The 19,965-nt window shown below is 42.7% G+C and overlaps 1 protein-coding gene across 3 annotated transcripts in view; it reads right to left on the bottom strand.

The window, feature by feature from the left end:
• KIAA0319L (KIAA0319 like) overlaps window positions 1-19,965 on the bottom strand; it is a 52,917-nt gene that overhangs the window by 23,535 nt on the left and 9,417 nt on the right. For 2 of the 3 annotated variants that reach the window (XM_073317781.1, XM_073317783.1), the window contains exons 3-4: window positions 8,718-9,442; window positions 2,332-2,626 (exon numbers count right to left, since the gene is read on the bottom strand). In XM_073317781.1, coding sequence (XP_073173882.1) covers window positions 2,332-2,626; window positions 8,718-9,442 — 1,020 coding nt within the window. Of the gene's footprint in view, window positions 1-2,331; window positions 2,627-8,717; window positions 9,443-14,190; window positions 14,283-19,965 lie in introns of those variants that run through there. The other variant, XM_073317782.1, reaches the window with a different exon arrangement.

Genomic DNA, 19,965 nt, shown 5'->3' with positions numbered 1-19,965 from the left:
GCTAATAGCCATTGATGGGCCTATCCTCCATTAATTTATCTAGTTCTTTTTTTAATCTGGGCCTATCCTCCATTAATTTATCTAGTTCTTTTTTTAATCCTGTTATAGTTTTCATCTTCACAACATCCTCTGGCAAGGAATTCCTCAGGTTGACTGTGTGTTGTGTGAAAAAATACTTCCTTTTGTTTGTTTTAAACCTGCTGCCTATTAATTTCATTGGGTGACACCCTAGTTCTTGTGTTAAGAGAAGGAAAAATAACACTTCCTTATTTATTTTCTCCACAAAAGTCATGATTTTATAGATCTCTATCATATCCCCCCTTAGTCGTCTCTCTTCCAAGCTGAAAAGTCCCAGTCTTATTAATCGCTCCTCATATGGCAGCCATTCCATACCCCTAACAATTTCTGTTGCCCTTTCCTAAACCTTTCCAATTCCAATATATCTTTTTTGAGATGGGGCAACCACATCTGCATGCAGAATTCAAGATGTGGGCGTACTGTGGATTTATAGAGGCAATATGATATTTTCCGTCTTATTATCTATCCCTTTTTTAATGATTCCCAATGTTCTGTTTGCTTTTTTGACTGTCCATTTTTGGACTTGCACATTGAGTGGATGTTTTCAGAGAACTATCCACAATGACTCCAAGATCTCTCTCGAGGGTTAACAGCTAATTTAGACCCCATCATTTTATATGTACAGAGAGATGAAAAGAGAGGACTAATTTTGTTCTTAAAGGTGACTTGATAAAGGTAGGGGAAAATGGGATTTGTGGCCTTTTCTGGTTCTTTACTATGTACAAAGACCTGAAAGGCAATTACTTTTCTCAGAGTATTTTTTGCTCTCCCCACATTTTTTAAAAAAATCTCGGGGGGGGGGAGGGGAACACATTAAGAAAAAGAAGTCTGTTCTTCCCTGAGACCTTATTGGGATCTCAGAGTGGTACACTGGGAGCTATTTTAAAAAGTTAGGGAGGCTGAATATTTAAACTCTCATCTGTTTATTAGTTAAATAGTTAATGAAAGAAACCCAGAACAAAAGTTCTAAAAGAGTAAAACTTCCTTCTCCTCTCAATTACTTAACCTCTTGCGATGTCACAATTCCACTAGTTCTCCAATCACACAGACTGTCTCCCAGAGGAAAAGGAGATCTGGATTTTTAACAGAAAAAATAATGCCTCCACCCCTTTTTTGAAAATAACTTTTCAGGTTTTCTTTATACTTCATAAAAGAGCAGCAAGACGCCAGTCAAATGTTTGCCTATGAAGGTCACTTTTCAGACATTGAAGAATATATAAACTCCAACACTAGTGGGGGGAGGAATTTATTAAAAAAAGATTAGTAAACCGGTTAGTTCAGATAGCCAATTGGCTTTTTGCCAATTATCGAAGTACATAGCATTTCCTTTCCGCTAAGCCATCTGTTCCATTTTCAGGGGCAAAATACACCCTAAATTTATAAGAATTCAGCTTTGGGTCTTTCCAAGAACTGAATTTAGTGAATTTTGTTGTACTGCAGCTAGTCACACCAGGTGAGCAACACACAATGCCCTGTGTATATGCACAGATCCTCACAGAAGAAGCTAGTGAGTCAAGTTTGGTTTATCCTAGTGTTGTTTGTGGTTCTTTTGTTATTTTACACATTCTGTAATGATCACCCTTAGGAATACCTGTGTAATGATCACCTTTAGGAACACCTGTGTGAATGGAAACATGACACTCTGCTGCACAGTAAGACATGGCTAACGGCCAAGAGTACTGCTTCTGCATGACTGAACTATACGTTGACATTTCCGGGGGGGAAGTCATACCCCATTATGGGCAACCACCTTACCAAATCAAATGAGGGATTTCCACTCAGCTTGATGGAGGGCCATGTACTGTAGATAGTTGCTGAAACAAGGTTTCATGCCACTACATCTTATGTCAGATCTCTATTCCCATTACAGTACCGGAGACATTATCACTCCTTCTGAGCTGCACTTGGAGAAAAGATTCAGTAGACATATAGAGATCTGTAATTCCAAATCAGGATCCCATCCCATAGCCTCACAGTCTCTGCCAGGGGCCCCAATGGGCCGTTCAGGGATTGTCATGGGACTATACCAGAAGCCCTCAGGAGGGCCTATGGTATGGGACCCATGCCAGGACCCCCAGGATGGGTCAAAGGCCCCAACCAACATACATGTTGGAAGAGGACCCCCCAATACTCTCTTGGAGAAACTATTCAGGTACTGCCCCACAGTGGTAGCTTTACTGTGGTTTAATGTCTCATCAGTCTCTCAGTGGGATATTCTGGTTTTGGAAGGTGCTGCGGAGTAAACACACTCACCTGGCACTGGCGTAGGGGTGCTTGATGACATGGCAGAGATAGCCTGGACGGTGGTAACACTGTTGTTGGTGGGGACACCGGTGGGCAGAGTGGTAATGGTCTGCACCTTCATCGTGTTTTTCCCCTGCAGAGCACTGATCGTAGGGAGAGTCTCCTCTAAGGAAAGAGGCTGGATGGAAGTGTCGTTTGACTGCTTGGGTTTCTCAGCTTTGCCAGTGGCAGTCAAACCCAGCGCTATGGGGCTGGAGAACGTAGCCAGCACTGGGAGTTCTGATGTGGATGTTCCTGCATGAGCCTGGAAAGAAGAGAATGTCTCAATCTGAAACTGGATGCCAATTTAGTTTTCAAACTCAAACGGACCCCAAATTCCCCTCATATCTGCACAGTATCAAATGCCTGCAAGATATTCACACGTTCCTCCTAAAATTAGGGAGGAACGAAGCCCCCTATACCTATTCTCCTATTGATATGAAGCTTTTGCAGCTCCCTCCCCTTTCTTCCAACATGGCTACTATCTGTTTTTGCCCACCCTCACTTCCCCCTTGGCTCTTTCTCCAGAATAGCTAGGTTGTTTCCAGCTCAGCTGCACATAGCTTAGTCCCTTTATATCTACATACATCAGCTATTGTGGCATATCAGGTGCTATGGCAGACTCCATAGAAGACGCTGGGGTGTCTGTAAGTTTTAAATGAGCAGAGCGACAGCAGAATAAGCTGAAGACACTAAAGCAGGGAACCAGATTTCCCTCTGGTAATTTGTCCGTCACATAGTCCTATTTCTGAAGCTGCGATGTGGGCAGGTATGAAGGAGGAGGATTCTACCGGCATCTTTTTGATTTAAGAATCACTCATTGCAGCAGAGAGTTATTGATTTTAGACTGCCCCTAAAAGAGGTAATCCGTGCCTTGAACGACCTGCACTCAAACAGCCATGTGAACAACAGAAACTATTTGGGGAAGGGGGATCAGAAAGCTTGTACACATCCCCGCCCCGCATACCATGCGGCATGAGTCAGTTTATGACAAATAATCAAAGCAGACAAAAACAATTTCCTTTCTTTCATTAGAAATTCCTTCTACAGCACCTAGCTCCACTCTGGTTAGTAGCCTGCAAGGTAACTCCCGGACATTTCAACTTTAACTGGGTTTATCTGTAGAGTACCTCTGCATTAGTTGAGCAAATGCGGTTTCAATAATATCTGCTGAACACTTAAAATGCAGCACTTCACCATCTTTGATTTGGAACCAGTTTTGTAACTGAATTACCCCATCATTGACTCAACTGGTACAGTTGGGTCAAAAGGTCAAACCAAAGAAAGGCACTCATGACTTTAATACCACGTTACTGGCATTCAGTCTGGGCAATGGACACTGCAGAACTGCATTGCCACGCGTCCTGGTAGCTAGATTAGACTAGAGAGAACATTTTAATACCACAGGTAAAAAAAAAAAAAAAAGGAGTACTTGTGGCACCTTAGAGACTAACCAATTTATTTGAGCATAAGCTTTCGTGAGCTACAGCTCACTTCATCAATGAAGCTGTAGCTCACGAAAGCTCATGCTCAAATAAATTGGTTAGTCTCTAAGGTGCCACAAGTACTCCTTTTCTTTTTGCGACTACAGACTAACACGGCTGTTACTCTGAAACAGGTAAAAAAGAAGCCCTTGAACATACACTCCGAAACAGCCAGCCAATGCTAATACCAGGGGAGGAAGGTTGGCCTTGTGGTTCAGGCTTTTCTGCAAAACTCCCTCTCCTTGCAGTGTTGGGTAGGTCACTTATACCTGCTCTGTCTCAGTTTCCTCATCCTCAATGCAAGGGTGAAGAACTATATTTGTTCCTGTGTTTAAAGTACTTTCAGCTCCATTGACAGAAGAGACAAGGGTAAAGCACTATTAATATTATGTGCAAAGAAAGATTCTCTCCACTTTCTTACCAGTTAACGGGCTCTCATGCTTCAGTGAAACTACAGATTCTTTGCACTAAAGAAGCTGGCAAATCTTGGGACATGCTACTCTGTAGCAGTCCTCATTCACAGTCTGAACATGGCCAACAGTAGCTTCTGTTAACATGCACAAATGGGCTTCCCTAACTGCGGGGGGGCAATAGCTGGCATGCATATTCCAATTCTGGCACCAGACCACCCAGCCACTAAGTACATTAATCAGAAGGGGTATTTCTGAATGGTTCTCCAGGCACTTGTGGATCACCGTGGGCATTTCACAGACATTAACGCAGGCTGGTCTGGAAAGGTGCACGACGCGTGCATCTTTCGGAACACTGGCCTGTTCAGGAAGCTGCAAGCAGGGACTTTCTTGATCACTGTAGGAGAAGTCGAAATGCCCACTCTGATCCTGGGAGACCCTGCCTACCCCTTAATGCCGTGGCTTATGAAGCCATATACGGGGAACCTTGACAGCAGCAAGGAGCGGTTCAACAACAGGCTGAGCAAATGCAGAATGACTGTTGAGTGTGCTTTTGGCCACTTAAAGGCCTGCTGGCACTGCCTCTATGAGAGGCTGGACCTGGCTGATGACAATATTCCTATGCTTACAGCCACATGCTGTACACTCCATAATGTTTGTGAAGGGAAGGGTGAAAGCTTCACTCAGGGCTGGACTGCTGAGGCTCAGAGCCTGGAGGCTGAATTTGAACAGTCAGAGACCAGGGCTATTAGAGGGGCGCAGTGCAGGGCCATAAGGATCAGGGATGCCTTGAGGCAGCAATCTGAAGCAGAAAGCCACTAACATAATGCTAGGAGGTGATTGGTGCAGACGATGCCCTGTGAAGGTTTAAGAAAATTGCCTGTTGCTTTGCAGGGCTCTGTTTGCTTTCAAACCAAAACAATTCTTTTATTAAAAACAACCACCGGAGGAGAGAGACAAATAAAAAAGCACGTCAGCACTGTGGGAGACAGGGGGAAGGGAGGGTCCCAGTAGGAGGTGGGGTCCTGTGAAAATTTGTATATGTCCAGGTATCATATGCAACCTTGTCCTTTGGAGTACAGTGCAGCGGGTACTGTACTTCAGCAGGGCTAAACTGCAGAAGGAGGGGTGTTGAGTGCAGTGGGTACTGGGACAGTGGACCGTGGACCCTGGACCGTGACAGGGCAGGAGTGGAACGCAGCGGGTACAGACTGGAGCCAGGAGATTGATAAGAGTGTGTTGGCAGTATCTGGAGGAGCATGGGGAAGAGTTTTGCGACAGCAGCTGTAGGGGTGGGCAGGCATGGAGCTGCTCGGTTTGCAGTGTTAGTAACGCCTGGAGTCTGTCCGCTTGGTGCTCCATAACCTTTAAGAGCCAGTCTGTGGCTTCGTTCTGGCGCACCGAGTTCTCCTTTCAGTTCCTCTTCTCACTGCCCCGCCACTCCTTCAATTCTTGTTTTTCAGCTGCGGAGTTTATCATGACATCACGCAGGAAGTCCTCTTTAGTTCTTCGTGGCCGCTTTCTAATTCTGTGCGGCCGATCAACCGGCGATAAGAAAGAGGGAGGCGAGGCTCCCAAGGTCATATCTGTGAAGCCAAAATGCAGCATTTTACAGAAGCAGTATTGTTTGCAACATACAGGCCACTGATTCAGTGATTTAAAACACAGCCACTACTCACATACCTGTCACTGACTGACTTACCCCAGGCAAGCACACATGAGCCACAAGACCCCCAAAATGGTGAGTAACCACAGGGGCACAGGAAATCAGTGTTCCAGGACCGTACTGTACTCTGGGCATGTGACTCTTGGGGAGAGCCAGCACTGTAGAGGGGGCCTTATCATTACTGTCCCCACATTTTCCACAGGCTGTGCTCATTATGGAAGATATCTTGCTGCTGAGGGTGAGCAGGGAATCAAGGGAGGGTCTTCTCCAAGACTGTGGCTTCTGCCCTGGACCTTATGCGGCTTGCCTGTGTGCAGCAATGTTCTCCCTCCCAGTGACGGTAGAGTGGCATGGGAAAGTTACCCTTAATGAGGCAAGAAAAAGCAGGTCTGCCAAAGAACCTGCAGCAGCGGATTGCCCAGTATTTCCATAAGAGTTTCGTGGAGATCTCTGAGGCAGATTCCCGTGAAGTGAGGGAGTCAATCAACACCTGGTTCTGCCTTTCAGACTAGGCATGTGGTGGTATGTGCATCATACGGACACAAGCCTACTTTCTGCAGCCCTCCTGCCCCCAACAACTCGCTTCAGTGATTCCCAAAATCAAAGCCACTTACCAGGCGCCTCCACTCCTGTTTGCGCTTTGCCAAGCTCTAACACTGGCTAGCCTCCTCCGGGGTAGAGAAGAGCTCCTGGCTGCATGCATCTCTGACTTCCGAGTCATCCTCTGCCTCTGGGTCCCCCTCCGCCTCCTCATCCAAGATTTCCTCCTCCTGGCTCAGTCCACTCTCGACTGGCATGCGAGCCACCGAAGCATCCACAGGGGCCTTTGCAGTGGAGGTGGGGTTGCCACCAAGTGTTGCGTCCAGCTCTTTTTAGAACCATGGGTGCAGCACCGGAGCGGCGGTTTGCCTCCCGCACCTTGTGGTAGGTGTTCCGCAGCTCCTTCACTTTCACCCTGCACTGCAATGTGTCCGGATCACGGCCCCTTTCCGTCATGCATCGTGACATCTGTCTGTATGTATCATAATTCCTACGGCTGGAGCGCAGCTGAGACTGGACAGCCTCCTCTCCCCAAATGCTGATGAGGTCCAGCAGCTCAACACTGTTCCAAGCAGGAGATTGTCTGGTGCATGGAGCAGGCATAATAACCTGGAAAGATGTGCTGAGACCACTGCATTTGACACCGAGCAAACAGGAAGGGGACTTTCAAAATTCCCAAGGAATTTAAGGGGTGGGGCTCTTGGTTGGTGACCTGAGGGCAGGGCAGTAGAGTTCAAACCGATGACCAGAGAGGCGAGAACAGGTATTGTGGGACACCTCCCGGAGGCCAACTGCAGCGCTGTAATCGACCAGGGTGTCTACACTGGCACTGCGGCGCTGTAGCCCCGGCACAGACAGCTGTACACCTCTCACAGGGGTAGTTTTTTTACAGTATTGCAACTGCACAATTTCTGAGCACTAAGTGGCTTGGCAGTGTGTACAGAAACTTGCCAGTGTAGACAAGGCCTGAGAGAGACAAGAAAAGTTTAAGGTGAACTGTAGTGAAATCTCCCCAGAAGTCAGGTGCATGTGGCATGGGAGAATGAGATCACTGTTTAAGTCTCAATCTCCTATGAAATGCTAGATGAAGGAAAGGTTTCAGGAAGAACAGAAATACTGCAATATTGCAGGAGAGAGAGAAAACAAAGAGAAACTCATGAGTCACTCTTAAGTAGCATGAGGTTCTGGAAGATCAAACATTTGCAAATGCAAAGCTAAACCACAATGTTGTTTCACACACCTGGCTCTGGAATTTTCAGTGGTGTCCTTTGGCTCCACTCCACATCCTGTTCTGCAAGCTGGTGACGGATATCAGTCACAGCACTACCTAGCACCGTAAGATTTGCATAGCTGGAGTGGAACAGATTCTCTTAAGCCAGAATGTAACTACACGAGAAAGGAGCCCGCTGCAATAATCCCAAATCCTTGAAATACGGCAGGAGATATTCAAGCAATGTAGCTTCCTAACGTATGATTCACTCTGCAACACCACTCCTATTAGGGACTCTACAATGCCTATGATCAGACCCTTTGCACATATAACAAAGAGCACCTAGTATTTCAAACACGTCTATTTCTGTTTAGATCAGACGACATCTGGAAATACTGTACTGACTTCTCATTTTTTTGGAATAGAAGCCCAAATGATCCTCATTTATCCACTGCTAATGTAAACCCTTATGAACTTCTGAGTATGAAAGAATGAGTCTTAAAAAAAAAATTAAGACTTCAGAACAGTTACAGAGTAAAGTTGATCTGAAGACACATGACAAAATAGTAAAGATTTGTAGAGTAATATGCTGAATTGATCCAGAATTCAACACTCTTCTTATAGAAAGCTACTTATTTTATTTTGTGGGTCAACCAGATATATTATGGGTAACTGACTCCAACACACATGCACTTCCCTGCCTTTTGCTGGTTACTTCACACCCACCAGACATCTCTCCTTCTTACCGCTCACTTTTAGGATGTGTATTATATGGGGCAGGAAGCAGTCTGCCTGTCATCTTTTTTCCAAGAGCCAAAGGGCTAATGAAATTAAATCAAATCCTACCCCAATTCAGAGAAACACTACTGCCCCATCTCCCTGCAAAGAGGCTGATAGTACATTTCTGAAGGTGCCTTCTAAGTGTTCTTAATATGAAGCCTGCATAATAAATGACAACCAGAAGGATGCTCAACTCATACCAGTTACGATTGACACTAGCAACAGAGACAGTCCATTCACATTCCCATTTCTTTCCATACACTTACCCTTAGAGAGCTGCTACCAGTTGGATCACTCAGTCCACTCACACTATTGCTCTCAGGAAAGGCAAGGCTTTTGTTTTTCTGTTCTCTTGAGTCTGCTCCATTTTGCAGTGAAGTTTTCTCTCGAGTTGCATGGTCACTGGGAACATACACCTCCCTCAATGAAGGCCTAGATTCTGGGTTATCCTTCAGATCAATTTTACTCAAGCTGCTCTTAGATTTGCTGTCCAAGGTACCGGATGGCAGATTTTCAGCATTCCCCCTGGTGGGTATATCTGTTTTATCCCGTTTCAGCAAGCCCCTCCTGTCATTTGCCAAGTGCTGTTTTTGCGTCAACAGCTCCCAGAAGGACCTTCGCAGTCTCTTTTTCGCTTGGACTGGCATGTGCCAATCCAACAATTTGTGAAGCAGAGTCTCCACCTCACCTTCAGACTGAGAGCTTAAGGAGTGCTCTGTAGTTTTCAATTTCTTTAGAAACACCAAAACGGAATCTGAGGAGTCAGTCCTGTTTGCCTGACACTGATGGGGAATCATGCAGTTCACCTGGATACACATCTTTTCCAACAGCCAAAAGGCATCACAGCTGGGGCTCTGGCAGCAAGCAGCCTGACATGACTGGGCAGTGTGAAATCCCTTCAGAAGCTGTAGCTGGTGATCTTCCCATGATCTCAAATGGCCACCAAACAGGACCCTCTCTGGCTGGCACACGGCTCTGTTCCAGTTTGCATCTGGGAAGGAGGCAGAGTAGAAAAGAAAAGACAATTCAAAATGCTGTAAAGTGACTAACAGTTAATCCTTGGCACTGCCAAAGAGTATTCAGAGTACAGGAGTGAGCTCAGAGCAAGGAACCAGAAGGCAGGACTCCTGGGTTCTAGAACTTGCTCTACTGACTGCATATGACCGTAGGCAAGTCACTACATCTCTCTGTGCCTCAGTTTCCCTCTCTAAATCAAAACAGCAACTTACCCCATTCATAGGGTCATCATGAGGTTAAATTCCTTTAGCTTGTAACTCTCTGGAAGGTATCACAGAAGGGCAAAGTAATACTAGGCAGCACACCTAGTTTCTGATAGGGGCTGGAGTTGCCTCAGTGAACAGTTCGGGCTGGTAAATCCATCTCTCTACACCGAGGCCCCTTTTGGATTAAAAAACTCCCACAGCACAAAGATACAAATGTTATTTGTCATCAGAGGCACCAGAATCAAGCTTTCCACCACCAGCTATGGGCCGCACCAACATAACAGCAACACAAGTAGACTGACCAAATCTGAGTACATCACTTCTGACAGCTGAAGTATAAAAGCAGCTTATATTATTTTAAGGATCCCTGAATTTTTAACCCCCCCCCCTTTGATTTTCTAAATTACCATTTTACTTAAAGTCAGAACTCAAAAGGGGATTTTATAAATCATCATGTCAGGCAACATGGTGGCAAACCAAGCTAGGGGGATAATCTGGCCAGGCCACTACTCTGTGGAAGATGCAGCCACGTTCCAGAGATTCTTGTCAGAATGAGGGAACTTCAACCACAGTAACTAGTGCTGAGTTCTAAGACTTCAGCATAGCATGGGGTAGCAAGAATTTAAATGACCTTCCATTCTCAACCCAGTTGACATCTGCTTTGAGTAAAAATGTGGACAGTTGAGTTATGAGAAGCAGTGTGGTCTAGTGGTTAGATCAAAGTCATGAATCTTGGGTTCCATTCCTGGATCTGCTTTTAAAAAGCTGCACAACCTTGGATTCACTACTCAATCTCAGTGCCTCAATATATGCATCTGCAAAACAGCATTAGAGTTTACCGAGGTCACAGGTGCATTAAGGCTACAATAATGCTTGTAAAGCACCACATAAATATTAATAAGATTAATACTCTTTTCTGCATCTTGAAATGAAGACGTACACACTCATGTCCCTCACCTACTGAGGTGTAGTGACCTGTAGCAAACAGATTCAGTTCTGGCAATAGTACGGTAAACATTTTAAACACACGGGGGCTCTTCCGTATCCAGAGCTGCTTGCCTGCTTATGTATGGTAAGCTCAGTGTATAAGGGCTCTGAAGCCCAAGTCAATGCAGAGTTGCTTTCCTGCTGCAGATACTCTGCATAAAGAATGTTTAGGTTGACTGACTGCAGCACAAGCCTTGGCTAATGAGATGTTCTAACCTTGTACTGAAGAGACTAAACATTTTAAGTTTAAGTTATCAGCTGCGCAGTGCACCTTGGGCCAGAGTTCTTTCCCCGTTGTCAGTCCCATTGAGTCCATCTGACAAGTACAATAGGTGCAAAATATTCAGTCCACCCACTACACCACTGTGCAGTGTGGTCACATCATCAACCATAAGTAACACAACGAGATACTTCCTAAATTTTTCTAATAAAAATAAGCTTTACTATATAGCTTCATTAAAAAAAAGAGAAGAGAAGAAAAAGTTACAACTATCATGAGAAATAGGTTTAGCTTTACATGCCGTATAAAAATGTATTCAGGAGAGGTCACGTGCTTTAGTGGACTCAGAATGGGACTGGAAGCCAGATTTTCAAAGTCCTAATTCTGGCTGTGCCATGACTCTTTCTGTGGTCCATGGGAAATCGCTTCATTTATCTGTGGCTCAGGTTCCCCACAGGGGAGCTATTACTTGCAGAAATGTTGCAAAGATTTACACTTTCACAGAAGCAAACTTTTTAATTTAGAGAGTAAAAGTCTATTCTGATGAAGAGGTAGAGAAGACATGTTGTATAGAGGTGCTGATTAATGCTCCATTAGACAAGGCCAAGATGGTGAGAAAATTCCCTTTTAGGAAAGGTGATAAAACAGACCATTATGATTTTATTTGGAAGCAGTTTCTGGAGGATTACTGGGAGCAGATGCCTCTGTGGTGATTATTATTCCCACACCTCTGCCCCTCCTTCCAAGCCTCCTCTCCCCCATACACAAGGGGGTCTGGCATTCATACTGCCTTCTTCTAGGATGTGTATTCTCTTGTAATAAGTGGTTGCCGCTTTATTGTAAGTACATTTGTGTGAAATTTCAATTAAATAAAACCACAGGAATCCCAGCTACAAAGTCATGTGAATCAATCACTGCTCCTCATGAGCAAGCACAGGTTCCACTGTCTAAACAAAGTTGCTTGGTAATCCAAGAACGATGCGGTATGGTTGTGTATCAATTGTTATCAGAGGACGATCACATTTTCCTGTAGGGGGGCGGTAACAATAGTTGAGTCAACAGCTTGAAGTCTGCATCTCTTCATGCAGAACAATGATTAAAACTCAAGATTAAAATATTATAGTAGGATTCAAACATAATATAGTAGCCTGTCTAGAAGGCACTTTCTGTTATAGTCTATTAGATTTAAACCAGCAAGCTCTACAGTCTACACATACTGAGAAATTTATACACAGACCCCCATATGCCGGCTATTCACTTATGACTGAGGATCATGCACAGTTTGCTGCCATGGGGAAAGGACCAAATACTCTCAGAAAGCCACCAGCAACTGAAAAGGTTTAGAGAGCATTGTTAGCTGGTAATGTGTATGGATTTCCAGGCTTTGGGACAAGGGTAAATAACCAGTCAACATTCTTTGCTGAACTAGCTCTCTACTGTAGATTGGCATCACATACAGAGGGCCAGAAACTTGTAACGGTCTTGGAACACCAAAGTGCTTCCCTCACTGAGGAGAAAACAGTTTCCTCCTAGTGTACCATTTACATAATATAATATTGCTAAAAATGCGAAGGGGAGCTAGGTTTTTACAAAAATGCATCTCAGGGACTCAACGTGCATGTCAATTAGCAACAGTGTACTTAAGGCATGCAAAGGGAGAGAATGGAGAGGAATTATGTAGGGTAATTCAAGAGAGCATAATGAACAGTAATGAAATGAAATTGAGAAAGGGAAAATCAAGTATATCCAGAACAGTTCCGCACAAGGGAAGGACTAGACTTCTTGTTGGGACATTTAATACTAAAATGGATGATCTACTAGAAAATAGAGGATAGGGAACAACCCCATGTTAGTCCCTCTCAAGTGTCGTGGCAGAACTTAGTACTGAAGAGAACTAAGATTCTGATTTGATATAAAGGAGCTGCAGCAGATACAAAAAAAAACAAAACCATTTATCCAAGTCCTTGCAGACTTTCACTTACCCTGAAACAAACATACTGAGCAAAGATACAAGTTGCTGCAGACACACCAGCTTTTATCAATTCACATCTAAGCCATGTTGGAATATTTCCAACAGACTACAGCTGCAGGTGGATACTTTTACTAAGACTTTTATAGGGAGAACAGAAGACTTGTAAGCAGAACTTTAATGTGAGAAACCTGCATTCAGAAGGTCCGATTTGGAAAAAATTCTAAGCAAAGGTTGAGACCCCTCCTTGACTCAAAGTCATAAAATAAAGAACATGAGTAGCATGTGAACAGATACTTGGACTTGCTCAAATATGGGTGATTTGAGTCAGACTGAGTCAGGTTAGCAAAGTCACCCATTGTGCTTCCCTGAAAAAGAAAAAGGTGAGAGTGCCTCATGGAAGTTGATTAAAACCACTTTGGCTTTAGGTAGGGAAACAAATGAGCAAGGTGGGGAAATGTCTGAAATCTGGAATTTTCACTTTTTTGGGAGACAAGGCCTCCCCAAACTGATTTCCACCTCTCTCTCTATGTCCTCCTGTTCGGACAACATATGATTTAGGCTGCAAAGGATCCACTTTAATGGGCTACACATTCCCCCTTCCTAACATATTGCTCCTTCCTGACCTGGAACAGCATCAGCACTGTTGTCCCACTCTGTATCAGGCTATTTGTAATACCATGTCTATGCAGAGGCCCCTTGGGAGTGCTGATTCTTCCCTCAATTGGACATCATGCCTGTCACCCCAGTAGCAACATGAAACACTCCTCTTCTCAGCTGGGACAAGTCACTGCCTTCTGCATGCTCCCCACCTCTGTGGGAAACAGAATATTTAGACTAAACCTTTGACCCCATGCCACCACTCAAATTAGCCTTAGGAACAAGTAGCTGTTTAAGTCTCCATTGTCTCTCTGTGCCTGGTCCACTCATCACTTGGGGCAACATCCCTCCCCAGCAGCGTGCCCAGAGAACTTCATAACTTGGTGATCACAAACTGTAAAGCTTGCCTGCCACCAATAGGTCTCTGAGGCTGTCCCTCTCCCCCTTCACACAACTTAAAAAAACAACAATTATTTATTTCGGTAAGGTGAAAAAATTAATATAAAGAATGCATCTGCCTGAGACCTTGTTTTTCACATTTCGGTCTGAAGCACGTTTTTTTTTTTTTTAAAATGACTAATGAATAACTAGAGGCTTTTGAATGGAAATGACTTGTATCAGCGATGTTTTAATAAGGCCACCTGTTTAAACCTTGAGGACTCTACAATGTTGAAAGCAGCTTCAGAGGGCAATTATTAAAGCAGGTGGGATTTTCTGCTCCAAGTGGAGTAGATTACTACCTTTTCTTGAGGCTAGGCAGCGAGAAGGACAGTCCATCATGGTTTTCATCTCTATTTCACATACTACTCCATTAGTTCATATTAGTTCAAGCCACACCCAAAACTAACATGAGGTCTGCTACTATCACATAGTTCACCCTGCTTGCGTGTTCTAGTCCTTCCCCCAACCTGTGTCTGTCTTGTCTGATTAGACTGGAGGCTCCTCGGGCAAGTACCACTTAATACTCGAATTTGTACAGCACTCAGCACAATGAGGCACCTTTCTTGGTTGTCCCTTAGACACTGCTGTAATAAACATGATTAAGAATAATTTTATTAAAGTCTTTAAAACGTCATTTGTTAAAGAATCTAAACCCCAGGGATTTCAACACAAGATTTTGCCAAAAAACAAAAATTGATTAATTCTAAAATGAGAGGGTACTAGGTATTATACAATATGATGGCTTCTAGTAAGATAGTGGTCTTCGTATAGTACTTTTTAAAAAATAACCCATCAGTATTTATATGTATAAAAGGACACTAATTTATAGCTAAAATTTAGATTTAAACAATACATTCTGAAAAACCTACTTACATCATCTGCATTACATTTTTTAATTCAGTGAAGACAGCTTTCTTGGACATTAACCTCTCTCAAACAGCAACCAGAAACCTAACCACTGAAGCACTGCAAACCACAAAAAGAAAGACTAGAAAGCAAATATGAACAAAAAGTATTTTCATTAACCTACTTGCAGTGAAAACTGTGCATGGTGAAGACATGATATTGATAATGTGCCAAAAAAAATCAACTTTTAAATTAAGTGTTGAATTGTTTTTTGTTTTGTTTTTGTAAATCTTGCAGAGAAGGGAATACAAGGATGATTTAAGAAATCCTAATAAATTATCATCTGTCATCTCTGGCTTTTATTGGGAGTTACCCACTAGCCAAAACTGGTTGTTAGTCTCCCCTTTATAAAGGGCAGATAAAAGCCATAGGTGTACATTATAATTGCACATTACAACTAAAAAGTTTGAGAATGAATGGCTGTAAGACTTGTTGTTTGAAAACAATTTATTTAATGGACCCATTTATAGGACTTTTGGATTAAATGAAGTGGCAGTAAATTGGAATATACAGGAAATAACTCAGAGGGTAACTTGAAGTGTGATTCCAGCAGCTAGAGTCACTATAGTAAAGGTTATGTCAGCTTACCCATTATAAACCTCTCATTTCAGAGTGTTCGGTGTCATAAAAAAAATTTGCCTTAGGCTGAGACCTGACTTATGATGTTTAAACCACTGGAGCATAATTTCATCATCAAATTTTGTAGGGGAGGGGGAGTCAGTTTGACCAATTTGCAGTCTGAGCAGAGAAATAAGCCTCAGTTTTCTAGCTTCAGGGTTTATTTATTGCAGTTATGTGACTTTAATTGTTCAGGTGATTATTCCACAATGTAACTTCAGTAGTTCTTTCAAGTGTTTTTAAAAAGACAAGTTATTTCATACTTAGATCAGGTACAAACGGCTTGCACAACAAACTACTTTGCCTATGGATTTTTTTAGCATGAAAAATTTAAGAGTGCACGCATAGAACAATGAATTAAAGGCTCCCTATACTCAGAGCTCTGCAGATTGAGGACTCCCTAAAATACACTAATGGCCTAAGGGATTGTTACAATACCCCAGAGATAATGGGTCACTGGGAGATTACCTTACAAACCGTGTCACTGTGCAAAGACTGACACAACCCAAAAAGCAGGCTCCTTGCCTCTCTGGCAAGGTCCTCTTGACTGCTGGAAACTTTGTAACTTCTATTTATTTTAATGGATAACAAATACATGACAAATCCTGTGTTTTTCCCTAAAATATGAACACAAGAGTGAGAGTTAAATATTAATAGTCTAATGATTCTGCATATTGTGTATAGCTACTACAGTGATGGACACTTTGGAAATGAGAAACAGTCGTACTGCGTTATACTCAGTGATGCTTGTTATAGTTACAACTTAGACAAGCAGGGAAGTTGCGACAAGCAAAAGGCTACTACTCCATCCTTAACATTGCTTTAAGCTTCCCTTAAAAGGGAACGGTTAGAAAATTTTTCTTCCTCTTCCCCATGTAAAATCTCATTCTCCTTCCTTCTCCACTCCAAAGAAAACAAGGGTTCTACATTTGGCAAAGATTTTTTCAGGTAGAGTGTGTGTGTTTTGAGGCAAGGGAGAAGGAGAGTTCAAGTTTCAATGCCTCAGTTTCCTTAGCTATTAAATGAAAATAATTCTTATCTGCCTTCGTAAAATGCTCTGTGATCCTTGCATGAGAGAGGCAACAAACATGAAGTGTCATATGTTTCTTTGTTCTAACTATAATTCCTTGATGCTTTCTGTTGGCCTGGTTCATGCTCACAGCCACTAGTATAGGGAAACCTAAATTCCACATACTGAACAGCCACCAAAGTTACTCAAGTGTGAGAGAAGGGGATTTTTTTTGGTGCTAAAATTTGAAATTTACCCCTGTCCTGAACTACAGTTTAACTGAGAGGGCAAGTAACCCAGCCTTGCAAAATCACCATGAAAATCTAGCAGCTAGGCACAAAGGCTCCTTGGCAAGCCTTATTCCAATGATAAAGATAATTATATTTTTCTCAGCTGTCCCAGGTAATTGGGTGCATGCAATTTTGCGATGATGCAGCAACTGCGCAGTTATAGTATCAATCATTGAAAGCATCTGGTCACACTGACCTCCACGCAATCTAAACCGGGAATCATAGGTAAACCATTTGCTTAAAACCAAAATGAAGTTAAATTCTGCTCTAAAGATGTTAATGTTTTTATTCAAAGGATGCGTTACTCCAAACGAACAGTCCATTCCCCCCAAATAGTAACTTTAATCGAAAAACAACCCAACTTAAAAGTGATTTTGTTCTCCAAATGTAGGGAGAAACAAAGAGGCTGTTTTATTTCCAACTTATTTTTAATGTTTACCCGGCAAATGCAAATTGAAAATAAACGGGTAACACGACTAGTGAAGGAAATAATCAGACAACAGAATTTGCTCTAAATCTGTTTTGGCAGCAACTCCAGGGTCATCCTCCATTTAGAAGATAGAAAAGGGGAGGTGAAGGTTTCTAACAAAGCAGAGTCCAATTACTATTTTTAAATGAAACACTGAATAAACGCAACTGAAGGCTAAGTTGACAACAGTACCTTTTAAACCAGCATCACTGTTGTCACGCTTTATCAACATGAAGTCCCCGCTCAAAGAGCAAGCAGACCAGTAGCCTGCCTGGGGGAAACATATGACCTCATTACACTTTGAAGTGCTTGGATTGTGATCACACTGACAGGGCTTCATGGAGTCTAGCAGGGGAAATGACCCTGCTGTAACCTGAAGTGTTCGTCATGTTATTAGGGTGGGAGCATAAAAAAATTATTTTTTAAATGGGGTGGGGGGAAGGAGACGGTGGTGATCGGATGCACATTAAAATCTGAAATCGACAATTCTCAGCTCTCGCAAGTTTATTGCAAGTACAAAGCTTTGGGTCCTTTGATTTGTACTATAGAGATTAAAAACTAACACCATCATTGTGAATATCAAGAGGAATTTTGCCTGTCTCGAGGGGTTTTTTTTTATTTAACTGTGCAAAATACACTTTCTGTTGGAAGCTAAGAACACTCTCTAATTAAGCCAAAGAACTATTAGGTGAATTGAAAGCAGGGCAGCAATGGATTTTAACCTGCCTCTGGAAGACTACACCCCTCCACTACATCCCCTTTCTACACTGCTCACCTGTTCCTACCCTGGAATGATTTTATCCCTAGCTCATTGTGACTTCTGCAGGGGAAGATTTGTGCTTAGGAATTTAAGGCTTCGTCCAAAGCCCACTGAAAAATCCATGGGTATCTGTCCATAGACTCCTGTACATGTCTGATCCAAAGCTGAATGAACAGTAGGTGTTAAAAAAAACAAACAAAAAAAAAAAAGCCACACACAACAAAAATGGCTCCTGAGAAAACATCTCCCCTGGAAAATCACCCTAAAAAAAAAATTACATTCCTCTAAGAACTCATGTCTGAATCCTAATAAACGTCTCCTAGATACACCAGTGCAATCACATCAGCAGAGATGACCCCAGGGCACTGTATACAGAGCATTTCATTTCTCTTTTTAATTGGCTGGCACATGGAAGGTACAGAAATACAAAGCAGAGATTACAACTACATTTGGTCAAGTTTTAATTTTCAGAGCTCTACTAATATACACTTGCACCATATTTTACCTGACGTCAGCATCAGGTTACCCACCACAGCTTCCCAACTATTGCACATGGATAATTAAAAACCCAATTTACTCAGCTCATGGAAAGAGCTTGCATTTATGAAACAGTGCAATTTACAGTACTCTACACAGAGCAATGGGCATATAGAAATATGTTGGGTTTTTAACTATACGATTCTCCTGATCTTTGATGGGACTCACAAAACCCATGCACACAAGCAACACGTTATAAGATGGGGTTTGTAGAATCATAGAAGTGATCTATTAGTTCCTGTCTTAATCCAGCTTCATGTGGCAAATGCAGAATTATTTCTTGCAGGATATTTTCTGGGGGTCTCTCCAAAAAGGTCACCTGGTCCTTTAAAATACAAAACGCATTATCCAACAAAGTAAATTGTACAAGTAAAAGGCTCTCTCATTAACCCATTTTCTTTTTTGTGGGAGCTCCAGGAAAGAAAAGGAGATGCTAGTAATTTAAAGCAAGTTTTAATTGAAATTAGACTCATTACCCATAGTGCAAAGTTTTCACGATATCTCAGTATGACACACAAATGTGCTGGCATCTTTGAGCAAGCTTGGATATTTCTACTGAAAATGGAATTTTAGGGTTTTTTATGGTAACTACAATAAAGCTTTTCCTGAAATGCACTTAAAACAGACAACATTGGTCTTGAATGAAGAGGGCTAATAGCCAGCTTTTACGGTTCATTTAAAAAGATCTCAGTGATTTCTTCAGACAGAGTCTCTTGCACATATTATTAAACCCACATAGCCAATTTAAATGGTGGCATAGCAAGTTTTGTACCGTTATTGGAGTTTGATATTGACAGAGTTCTATGATCATTTTGTTGTGTAAATGAGTAAAGCCTCATTATAGCATCACTCAGCAGGTGATGTAACATTACTGCCAAATTTTGGAAAGCAGAAGAAAGGACAGGAAATGTTGTTTGCATTACCCAGCTGTTTTCAGGCAAAACTGTTCCTGGTAATGCTCTCCTGGCAGTTTCCTTATGCTGATTGCCATGCAAGACTGGGCAGCAGTAGAGGAATACTGGAACATAGGAAGTGCCAGACTGGATCAGACCTGTGTGTGCATCTGCCCAGTATCTTATCTCTGACAGTAGCCAGCACTAGCTGCTTCAGAGAAAGAGAGAAGAAACCCTGCAGCTTTCCTCCTAACCCCCAACAGTTGGAGGTTGATTTATAGCCTCAGCATAAGAAATTACATCTGTCAAGGTTACAAGATGAACTGTGCCTTTGATCACTTTTAGCCCCTCTCAAGTGCACCTCTTAGGTGACAGGCTAAGACTTCCTGCACCTCACTCTGGCAGACCCATGCAGTCCACCCACTCTGGGACTGGGTCTCTGGGCAACAGCCCCAGCTTCCTAACTGTGTTATGCCACCTGCCCAACTGCATTTGGTATCTGTCAGCCCTTTCACTCCAGGGACCTGTTGATTAAAATGATTCAAAAACAGTGCCTTTAAAACAAAGCTTTATTTATTCCTTGCACCAAAGG

The sequence above is a fragment of the Lepidochelys kempii genome, chromosome 19, assembly GCF_965140265.1.
Source record: "Lepidochelys kempii isolate rLepKem1 chromosome 19, rLepKem1.hap2, whole genome shotgun sequence".
Classification (NCBI taxonomy): Eukaryota; Metazoa; Chordata; order Testudines; family Cheloniidae; genus Lepidochelys; species Lepidochelys kempii.
This window is presented reverse-complemented; position numbering and strand designations above follow the sequence as displayed.